Genomic DNA, 12,355 nt, shown 5'->3' with positions numbered 1-12,355 from the left:
TTCTCCTTCTGTACTGTGAGTTTAGGACTCGATCTGGGTGGACAGCTTGATAGGCAGCACCTGTAACTGCTGATAGCCTCACTCTCTCTAGACCTGATTCAGGACCTTTAAGTATCACCTAACTTACTCTAAGTGCAAATATTCTGACACGATAATCTTGTATTAGGAGCTTAGCTGTATTAGAGAGACTGAGATTCCATGAGTCTAATAAAAGGCTTATCTCAGATGTCAATTCACCTGGAGGTCTTAAGAAAACAGATTGCTGGCTCTCACTTCGGCACTTCGATGGAACAGGCCTGGGAATTTGCATTCTTAAAATATTGCAAGGTGCTGGCTGGTGCAGCAGGGCTGCTGGAACCACATTTTGGGAAAGTGCTGCTGCAGGAGAGAGAACACACTTGCCCCACTCTTCGGTTGAATTATATATATAAAAGCACTTATCTGTGTCAGTAATGAGGACATGCTTCCTAAACCTACAGCCAATTCTTACCTTTCTAAGAAGTAAAGCGTTTGCTGTAATTTGTTTAATTGTGCTTATTTTTAGATTGTACTGTCTTGGAATTTTTCATGATCACAAGGCTCCACTTGCCTTCTTTCTGTTTTCTTCTATACTGTGTGTGTTAGAGGGATGCCTCAGTAATGAAGAAGGTATAGATACGAACACTTCTACAGACTTGTATCCCAGCCTCTACCTAACGCCTGTACCCTTGCTCTCCACCCCAGAGCAAACATTCTGCTGGAGTTTTCTTCATTTAGTGGCAGTCCTTCTGTCCTGTGTGTAATGTCCTGGAGGACACTGAAGAAGGAAGGAAGGCATGTTGGTACTCTGAGCACATTTGGACATCCAGAATTGATTCTGCAGTCTTCCCTTTGCACAGAGCAATGTGCAAAATGTCAGGGTTCCAATATTCATTTCTACCCTGATTATAATCCTTTCTTCCTAAAAACCGAAGCATATGCATATGCATATGCATGAAGTACATGAAAATTTGGAACAGAAGCTCTGCGACCTTGGACTGGCCTGTGTAGCTATTTATTCTGCTTAACTCATTATTGAATTTTAAGGTCATATGAATGTTTTCTTGGAGCCATAAGTCCAGAAATGGGCTAGTGATAGGAAAACCCTGGAGGATAAAGGTACAAGCTTGTAACTATCATCAAAAGGACAAGAGGTGAGCCCACTTTAAATTCAAGTCTTGGATGCTGAGACATTTCTGCCGTTTATCATCTTGCCAGATCACAATCAGAGTTCCTCAATTAATGTGAACATTTCGGAACAACTTGTCCATTACCCGCTCTATTGCACACATTCTTGGAGCACTGAGCATCGGTACAAGATGCTATAGAACAATCATATCTTTCATGGGAAATCATGGGCTCCAGAAAAGAAAATACCCAAATTTGGGTCCTCAAGTAGAAAGTGAACCTTGGATGTGAGCGTTGGAGCCACCCCCGTATGTCCTCCTCCACTCCTCGCCGACTCTACTTTTCCAGTGCTAATTCCAAACAGAACATAAGTGTCTCTGCACGCCCTTTCCTCCGTCTCCACTGTGTTGGAGTAATGTCCTCTATGCACTCCTTAGAACTGTATTTCAATGTTTGAGCATAGGTTATTTCTTGAATGAAGTACTGGCTTTCCTATTTATTGTTATGCAATTAGGATCATATGAAAGTATCATCATCATAATCTACGTAAAATTTTCAGGATCTCTAAACCATCCCCATAAATAGATTGTAAGGTTTGTTCCCCCTCATATTTGGAACTGAAGGATTCAACTATAAAATTGCCCTCAGTAAGTCTTATTCTATTTTTATATCCTTGTTGAAAGTATAAGTTTTAGGAAATTTAGTGGTATTCAGTTGGTCTTAAAAATCTTTACTTTCAAGTTAAAAAGACCAGTAAACATGATCAGAGCACAGTAAGGCAGAGTGTGAAATGATGGAAAATGGTTAGAAACTCTATACAAGGTCTCAGTGGGGTTAATAAATTCCCCAAACGCATCCATCACACACACACACACACACACACACACACACACACACACACACACACACACACACACACACAGGAATGGCTAATTCTATCAGCAATAATCATATCTCAGTTAAACCTTTTGGCTGAGTACCACTCTGCAATGTTTCAGTGGTGAGCTCTAATACATTTATGGTTGCTGTCAACTTGTTCTCTAGAATGTCACGAACAAACAGGAGAATCCAACAGTCTTTCTATAGTTCTAGAGAAAATAAGATAGCTCGGGAGATTACACAGCATTTTCCTGAAGCGCTTTCCAAATACTAAGAGAAAGGAAATTCTGAGAAGGTTTCATGCTAAGAATGGCCTTAGGAATATACTATGGAAGGGATAATAGTCTATGGAAGAGGGTGCTTCTACCATATTCTATATATTCTACCTGTATCAGATACAGCCAAGATGTTTGATGGGAAATAAAAGCAAGACAATAAAGAAAACATAGTGTGTCCATTACTAGATGAGTAATCTTGGGGTTATAATTACTTGGAAGATATTGAAAAGTTATTGGCAATAAATTTTGTCTTCAAAATTATTTACCTTCAAACTATTAGCCTCGTAAAAATATTCATGGTGGAATACACTATTATGGATTGTTAAAATGTTATTTTAAGATCTCTATTGGCTTAGATGTGTATAATAAGCAGAAAATTAAAGAACCAATAATAGTTTCACAATATTTTAATGCTGCATTAACATTATTAGAAGTAAGATTCTGCATATGACTTCTACAACATTTTGGAAAATTGAAACATTCATACAGAAAGAAGATACCCCATTGTGCGTGAGGATGCCATAGAAAAAGGAACCATCAACCACACACTATAAAGCTACGTTTGTAGAATGCTTTTGACTAAAACTTGATCAGGATTTATGGTTCAATCTGGGCTATCTAAATGATTAAGCAAAAACAAAAACTTCATTTTTATAGATAAAATTTACCTGTAGGAGAAAATAAATACATGGATGACCCAAAAATATTCTATAGAAAAGAGGCTGAAACCTTTTAGTAAACACCTGTGGAAACAAAACTGGAAAAAAAGCACAATTCTAAAATGTTTTCTTTCTTTTTCATTTATATAATATTTATTTCGGTCTTGTGTTTTGTGGTGTGTGGACTCAGTTACTCTGTTAACGAATGTCAAATGCCTCATTGTTTTCATTAACATTCCATGTAGCTTTTACATACTGTAATAATGGCATGTTAAATAGTCTTCTAAAAGGTGCAGGTGGACACATGACCTCTGTATATTCCGTAAAACTCCCTTCTCATCCTCTTCTCTTATGAACAGAATGAGGTAACTCAGTGGTCTTTGAAGACAATTAAAACCCACAACACACTCAGATACTTTTTAAAGCTTCGATCATTTTAGAAGCAAATTAGGTCAATTTCTTTCCACTTAAATATTTTGTCTGTCTTAAGGATAACAATTTTATTTAAATCTGATTGAAACCCGTTATTATAAAAAATACCAACAGTGAGGTATCAAATTGTTTCTGTTTCAAACATAGTCAATCAAAAAGCAATAGTTATACGACTGAAACTCAGAAACAGCTACAGATCAGTAATTTTCTCCCACCCATGATCATGAACTCTGAAAAATAAGCCTTATCATTTGGAGAGCAACTAAATAAAGGCATTTGCATATTTCTTGTAGGGTTGGCTTACTCAGGTAAGATCCCCTCCCCAGCAATATTTTTAAACATTAAACTTCCAAATTTTTCTTCCTGTTGTATTTGGTAATCATCATTTAATGAAAAATGCAAAAAGTTCGTTTTGCAAAGGGCTCCTGTTGCTCTTCTGTCTTAGATAAAGTGTCAGTTTCATTTTGACTTACTTCTTTCTCAGCATCTTCCAGTTTCTTTTTTTTGCTCTCAGGCATTAAATCATCGAGCCAGCTAAGTTCCCGTTTGGTAAACAAGAAGTCCATCAACTTTCTCACAAATACCAGTGCCAACACCTGAAGAAAAGAGTAAAGTAGTTTAAAATACAAAAGAAGACAACTGAAAACAAAGAAAGAAGATGCAGATGCAGACGACTTTGTATTAGGGCTGACAGAATCTAAGAGTTGAAAACCTATCTGCATAAAGCCCGGCCTGGCCTCTCCTTCCCTTCTCAAAGCACCAGAGTGAAATGTAATATTTTATTCAGTGGTGAAGGCATTTGAAGGAAATGTTTTAAGCTATAAAATATATTTGATCACACTTCCTTAAATACATAATTAAAAGCTTGAACCATGATAAGTGAACATTAGAAGATTCTTACTATGCTATTAGTTTTTGAGTTAGGGATGGTCATTCACATTCACTATATTTTTTAATATATTTGAAATTTGTTTGAAATATACAATAAAATGTCATTTTAAAAATTCCCCTGATTTGTCATATTTGTTAGTATACCTCAAGCAATTTTTTTAAAATTTACAATGTCCATCCTGCTTTCAATTAACCACTACATTATGGATGGCCAAAACAAAAACAACACCAAGCAAACAACCTTAGATGAAACAGAGACATGCAAATACTTATTTGATTTCCAAGTTTATCGTGGCTTTTCTAGTAACTGTTCAAAGTGATTCTAGGCCTCTCTACTGTTGCAGTTTTAGTTTATGTGTTTCCCCAAAATTAGTGAAAGGGAAAATCAGTTGAGGGAGGTTTCATACCATCATAGGAAAGACAATAGCAGCTCTCGAAACTTTGATTATCCACAGAAGGCCGAGACAACTCATCTGAATGACTGTGAAGAGATGGACTTTTCGGAGAGGTACATGCCTTAGATAGATGAAATCTGGTTGGTGTTTGGCTGGCATCCAGAAGAGTTTTATTCTATCAAACAACTAAAAGATTAAACAGATGGTTATTGTATTTGAGAACAAGACAACAGTGACTGTAGGCCAACTAGATATTTAGTATCCTCCCAAATATTACGTTCAAATGACATAGTTGTGGAACCTGCAGGGTAGTTTGAGCTACTGTTTATTGACTACTATGCTATACTTTCCCTAGTGTTACAACAGGGTGCCATTTGAAAGGGAAAGCCAATGTTACATTTTGCTATTTTGAGAACCAGCATCCTAAGAGGCAAAACAAATCAGTCTCTTACTGCTTATAACATCATAATCTCTCCCTTTTGCCCCAAATATTACCCTTCTGCCCCTCATGCTTGGTAAGCTTCTTTCTCTCCTGGAGAGGACTTTACTTTTCACATGCTAAGTACTCCCAGACTCACTCTGCCTCAGCCTCCTCCAAGCTCTGCACAAACCCTGCAGCCTACTATTGTGTCTTGAATTCTTTACTGAGCCCTGCTGTTTTGATTTTGCCACTTTGATCCCCAACAAAAGATTTGATGCTGTCTTTAAAAACATAGAAACATACATATCATTACCATAAACATTTGGCCTACCTATATTTTTGTTACCAATGTGATCTATTTTATTTTATTGAAGTTGTTTTCCTTGGGGGCCGAGGAGATAGTCTACTAAGCAAAGAGCCCTTAGTGCACGTCTGAGAGTCTGATTTCAAATCTCCAGCATCCATGTAAAAGATGGACATTGTCCATCTAGCAAATCTGTAAGCTCTAAGTTCTAGGAGATCTTGTCTCAGAAAACAAGGCAGAAAGTGTCTAGGGAAGATACCCAAATGCTGACGTATGGCCTCCACATGCACACACACACATATGCATGTGAACCTGTGCATGCATAGGCATATGCACCTGCACTCATACCTGCACAAATGCATGCATGCAACACATATCAATGCAGGTACACACATGAATGCAAACTATCTTATTTGGATCAATTTAATATATAGTTGGATCCAGTATGATCAATGTATTATTCGATATCTATTTTGTCATAGTGGTAGATAAAATAACTATATTTAATTTATAAACTGCATTTCTATAGAATTTTACTTCAACACATTTTATTGAATAACTAATTTTACTATACATTAGTTTATTTTATGTGAACCACTTGTTTAATCTTTAGGTCAAATTCTGCTGTTTACAATATTCCAACAAAAAGTAATTAATTAGAAAACGACGGTCTTAATCACTGTCAGTCACTATTCTCTCTCATGAAGTTCTTGATAATAAAATAATCTATGCACTTTAAAAGAACATTGGTAAATAAAATATTTCTTAGTTACCACAAGGAAAGTGTCAGCTATTATCATCAAATATTTTAGAATTTACTATGCAGATAAACAAGTGTCCTGTGTCAGGGTTAGAGCATCTGGCTTTGTAAAAACCCAGTTTTATATGTAACAGATAAGTATGTTAGGACATCAAAAAACACAGTCTATCTTTGCATTGGTGCTCTCTGTCTTACCTGTGGCAAACCACTCTTTAGTTATCTAAATTATTATCATAGGCACATTACTTCATCCATTGATATTCATTCATCACTTCCCAAAAGTATTTGCTGAACCCATGATAGCACCAACTTCTACCTTTATTCTTGGCTCATCTGTGTGTGTGTGTGTGTGTGTGTGTGTGTGTGTGTGTGTGTGTGCGCGCGCGCGCCTTTTCTACTTTAAAACGATCTCTAAAGTTTAGAAACCATCAAATAGATACGATTTTGTGCACAATGGAAGTAAGAATAGGGAAGGAGTAAAGTCCTCTAGCTTACAATGGAATGTCCTATGGAATGCTCTCCACCCATCCTTCTGCTTTGGGAGGTGTGTGTTGCATAAGTGTGCTTCAGTGAGTGGGCGCCTCAATTGTTATTGTTTAAGTGGCACATTTGCTTCATTTTGGATCCCTGAAATGTTGGAATGAATATAGATGTGGTTATATATTTGAATACAGAAACAGCATTCATGAGAACATTGTGATCTGTTTTTTCTGCCATTTTTCACAGTGAGAAGCCTACATGGTAAGTTCCTATATAGTGTCAAAAAGCCAGGCTCCATAAAGAGTCCTCCAATTTGCTTGGTAACAAAGTAGCAAGCTCCTTGAAATATCTAACATAGATGACTAACGTCCTCGCTTGTGTATCATTACTGAAGGAATAATGGTTGTGATAAATATATTCTAAGGTTTGTGTTTGGCTTTTATCGTGTCCAAATAGCAACATGGAATATCTTCCCATTCTGTTAGCTCCAGCTCCCAATAGGAACTTCAGTTGTTCACTTAAATTTTTACCACGTCTGTTTCTCAGTGTGAGACCTGTCAAAGTGTGCCTTGGCTTTCTATTCCGTTATTGTGATTCAATACTCATTAAACTTGACCTGAGGACTTTGATGCTCTCACAACTCCACTTGAAAGGATCACATCCCAAATAATTCTAAAACTTGACATTTTTGTTTAACTCGAAACTATGTGGGTAAAAAATGCATTTGAGTAGAATTAGAAGGAAATCTGTCGGCATCTACCCACAATTTTTTCATTTTGTTTTTAAAATTCCTGCTGTTATATTTATGTGAGCCTGAGGCCTAATAATAAATGCTTTTCATTTACAGATGAAATCACTACTCATTGTAACTTTTGCCAAAGGCAAAAAAATTCAAAAACAAAAACAAAGCAAAATACAAAAACAGAAAAACAAATGAATGAAAACTTTTATTAAACTAATTCTATTGAAACACGTTTTATATGATACTTTATATGAGCAAATTAAATCTTCTTTGAGGAAAATTTTAATCTCAACAGTTCTTGATCATTCCCTCCCCTCCTAGAGGCACAGAGTTCCTACCCTTTGTATATTTCCATGTCTACAACAGCCTCAGTTCTGACAACTAACACTATGGCTGGGTCAGGAGGCTGCTTCTCTCAAAGGCAAAGACAGCTGGTCAATTCCCCAGACAGAGGCATGGTGCTTCTTACTCCTCAGCTGGGGTCTAATTCTTCTCTGTGTTCTTCTGATCAGCAGTTAAAGTAGCCACTCCATAGTAAACACTCTACTTCCCATTATTTAATTTTAAAAGATCTGTACAATAAACAAGCCTCAATGTCGTCTTCTCTGAAGACAATGAAGTGTTTTGGTGAAATGGTATTGTTATAAACCAAGCCAGTTCAAAGGTACATTTAAGTAGAAATCTGTATTCATTTCTGAAGGTTGTAGAATAAATTACGACAGCATTTTGGTTTAATGCAATAAAATGTATTGTCCATTTGTAGAGGTCAGAAGTCCAAAATCGAGATTTTTGGCAGGACTCTGATCCTTCTGGCCAAGGAGAGAACATTTTTTCACTTCCTCCGGCTCCTGACAGCTTCCTATATTCTGACACTGTGGCAGCAGAACTAATCTCTACCTCCAGGCTACCAGCACTCTCTTACCTATGTCTTAGTCCTGTCAGATATGATTTGAGTCTTTTTTTTATTACAGAAAATATTTTATATTAAGCATGCCATGTCAATGATTTCAACAATAGCACAGATGTTTCTATATTCCAACTTTCCTTGTGACAGGGTTTTCTGAAAAGCTTAGGGTTTACCTTTGATAGTGTTCTGATGAGAACAATTATATTCATCAAGGGCAACTAAAATTCTGGTTTTGTCTTAAGTGTTCCCAGCAGGTGCCTGTTCAGAACACTTCTTCTCCAGTGGTGTCACTGCTTTGGGAAGTTATGAACCTTTAGTAAGTTGTGGGGAGTATCAAAAGGATCCTGAGGCCAGGCTTTAGATATTCTATTCAGCCCACAGTTCAAGCACCCACTCTCTGATTCTGGTTTGCTGTCTTGTGACCAACCATTGCACATATTCCCACTGCTGGGGCAGATCTATTCTACCAGGAATTCTCTGCTATAAGGCCTGAAATCTCCTGAAACCATGAGCCAAAATAAATCTTTCCAGTCTTAAATTTTCAAGTATTTATGTTATAGAAATACAATTGGTTCTGGTCATTAATTTGGAGGGACATGACTTTGAGGAACCACTCATTGGAGAAACTGTAATAGCATCCTAAAGGAAACCAGCAGAAAGAATATGCCGATATCCCCCAAAGATTCAGAGTGCACCCATGGAGGTGTATACATGTGTCTACACATTCCTCGACTCTCTCCAATAAGTGAAGACTGATTCCCCTCCTCTTGTACAAAATGGACTTGGTGGCTTACTTCAAACAGAAAAATCAAAAGACTAACCTCTTGTGATTCTGGAGAATAAACCAAAAAGCATTCTCTCTGCCTCTATCCCTGTCTGTCTCCCTCCTTCACCTCCTCACTCCTCAACACTTCTTTATCTCTCACTCCAAAGAAGAAAACTCTGGTGTGAGCATTCCTAAGGACAAGGACCCCTGATCAGGAAAGGAGGGGAGCCAGTGACACTTCTTGCCCTCAGCACCTTGAAGATGCTTTAAGGCATCTCGAAGACCACCTTACAACCCTATCAAATCTCCAGATGCTGACAACCCCTGTCAACCAGTACTATACAGCTAATCTTCCAGATTCATGACTTGAAAATATTGAGATAACAGATACTTATTGCTTTACCTACTAAAGTGCAGAATAACAGCTCAGGCAGCAAAAAGAAAACTAACACAATACCTAAAATATTTATTCAACTATTTAAATCATCATTCCCAACATTTGAATGTTCCTTGTGCTATGCCTTTATTGTAGTTTAATTTTCAAAATAACTTTATTAAGCAATTTTAATAGAAGAAAAACAAACATCAAAGAAAAAGATTAGTAGGAGGATATTACTCTGTTGGCAAATTATTTTTATTTCTCTACCTTGAGGGTTTGCTTCAACCCCAGCTCAGAGCTTTGAAAGTGCATGGTGGGTTTTCCTTTCCTTTGTGTAATAGTCATTCTGCCATGCTTCTTTTGTGATTATTCTCATTATGAATTTTCAGGAAATGTGTTTTACTTCACTGCTGTTGGAAAATTGCTTGGTTCCAACATTTAACAGTATATGTTACATGAAACACTTTCTTTTAAATTTATTTGGCTTTTGCATGAGGTATTTTTCTTTTGTTATGGATAGATCCCATAAACATGGCTTGATAGAGCATCAACAATTGCATTTGTATGTATTTTGAAATGAACTTAATTCATTTCCTAAAAGGTGATTAAAATCAAACTTTTTGGTGTTAATATATGTATGGTAAACAGCAGCTCAACTGGCAAAATGCTTGACATACAAGGGTGAAGACTGAGGTTGGATTCTCAGAGCTCACATAATAAAGCCAGTCATGGTGGTACTCGATTGTTATCCCATCCTGAGAAAATAGAAACATCCGTGGGATCACTGACCAGCCACTTTAAGGTAGTGAATCCCACTACACACACATGCACACACACACACACACACACACACACACACATGCACACACATGTACACATGCATACACACACACACACACTCACACACACGCACACACAGTAATTTAAGGTTACTCATGTTTGGGGAATATTGCATTAAATGACAGAATGTTCACTTAGCAGAGAATCGTCTTTAGCATCTACAGTTACATGTGGTCGGAAAGCCTGCCCTCAGATGAGCCTTGCTGTCACTGACTCAGCATCTATACTTTATTACAGCAGACATGACTATAGAGGTGATTTACCTGAATTCCCTTCAGAGACGAGGCGCCCATGTAAAGAAACACTCCATATAACACTGGCATGGGGATAAACTGTAAGAGAACAGTTAGAAGATGCCGGGCATTACTCTCCAGCACACGGTCATTCAGTCTCGCAGTTATCAGAGAGGGGGAAAGGAGAGCTGAGCACATGCTAGAATCAAGTATAGTACGGAATCAGAAGACAATTTCACACTGCAGCTTAGCATTTTTATGTTTGTAACATTAATCAGTTACTTATGATGCCCACACCTTAGTTACTCAGATCTACAAGGGGATGATAACAACAGTGTAGCTGTAAGAATTAAACTCACTCTAACACCCGCGTGACTCCTAAGAAATGGTACTGGAAGCTCTATGGAGTCACACTAAACATTGACTATTAGCCACTTTAAAGACAATTTACATTCCCTTTTAAATTAGTAAGATATTTGGATTAAAGAAAAGGAGCGAAGTTTTACTTTTACAATTTGGTCCTTCATTATGGCAAATATTTGTTAACAGGTAGACTATTCAAATTTTCTTTATTGGGTTAGCTCATTTTATACATTATTTTATTAGTTATATAACAGAAATATGAGTTCTCAATTATTAAATACAAGACACTGTGTAAATTAAACAATTCAATTGATATTTAATATTTTTAGCAATCAAAATGACTAATAATATATAATGTAGCTAACATGCTATAAGAATACTTTCCAGAATTATATGACAAAATGATCAGTCTTACCGTTGTTCAAAATTAATTCAATAATTTTAAATGTAGAAATTACTAATGCTGTGTTTTGTGAGGCCTTCAAAATATAAAACTGTCTATGTAAGCGTGGCCTAGCCATCGTCCTGTCTACATCACTGACTTACAATAATACTCGATCTACAGACCGATAATAACATTCAATATCCAGATTGACAAAATAATAAGAACTTTAATCTGGATAGAACTGCAGTGAATTTAGTCATTAGCTACTCAGAAAGTGTGACCTTTCCCGGGGCATGAAAACTACAAATCAAAATTGTTAGTGCCAGAAAGTATAACAAAATTATTCTTTCAAGTATTTTAGATTCTAAAACAGGGGACAAATTTTCATTTATCATTGGTGAAGGAGAAATATATAAACATTTTTTAAATTATCACTTTTACCTCATGCCGTGCGATATTTACATATTGATGCTTATATTAAAACGATATCTTAAACATATGACTACTTTCTCTCACTCGTAAGTAATTATTTCATTACCTTCAGAATGCTGGTCATAAAAACTGATGAACCCATAAGGATGAAAATCATGAGCCCAGTGACCCTCTGTTCCCTAATGCCGAGAAATTTGGGTTGTTCTCCTGGAGCAGAGCACTCAGATTCCAGCTTGAGGCTGTTCACATGAGTGATGGAGAGGACAGTGGCTGCCACGAACCATGGCAGGCCCATAATGGAGCATACCCCCAGCATGACCGCCACCATCAACAGGTCCAGGTGATAGCCACAACCTTTCTGTGAGAGAAACAAAAGAGAGAAAGCAATGGTGTCACCAACACGGCTACTTGGCTTAGTTGAGAGTAGAAACCACTTCCTGACGTTACTGTAAGGCCCTTCATAGCAGATGTCCCTCAGCTAGGTTCTACGACACTGTCTCCAACACCGTGCTCTCATTTCTGGGATGATGTTTTATTGGAAAATATAATATCATAGATTTGAAGTGAGATTTATTCTCACTTTTACCTCAGTGCCCTGTGACCTTATTCTCCTTTTGTTTCCTCTCAACAGCCATAGACTCCAGCCATGCCTTAAAATCACAG

The 12,355-nt window shown here is 37.1% G+C and overlaps 1 protein-coding gene across 16 annotated transcripts in view; it reads right to left on the bottom strand.

Moving 5' to 3' along the window:
• Slc4a10 (solute carrier family 4 member 10) overlaps positions 1–12,355 on the bottom strand; it is a 294,937-nt gene that overhangs the window by 20,126 nt on the left and 262,456 nt on the right. For all 16 annotated transcript variants that reach the window (XM_087650803.1, NM_001429835.1, XM_087650811.1 and 13 more), the window contains 4 exon segments: positions 11,799–12,050; positions 10,543–10,611; positions 4,693–4,866; positions 3,868–3,990 (listed from right to left, as the gene is read on the bottom strand). In XM_087650803.1, the coding sequence (XP_087506929.1) occupies positions 3,868–3,990; positions 4,693–4,866; positions 10,543–10,611; positions 11,799–12,050 (618 nt within the window).

This window comes from Rattus norvegicus, chromosome 3 (assembly GCF_021556685.1).
Source record: "Rattus norvegicus strain SHRSP/BbbUtx chromosome 3, alternate assembly SHRSP_T2T, whole genome shotgun sequence".
In the NCBI taxonomy this organism is placed as follows: Eukaryota; Metazoa; Chordata; class Mammalia; order Rodentia; family Muridae; genus Rattus; species Rattus norvegicus.
This window is presented reverse-complemented; position numbering and strand designations above follow the sequence as displayed.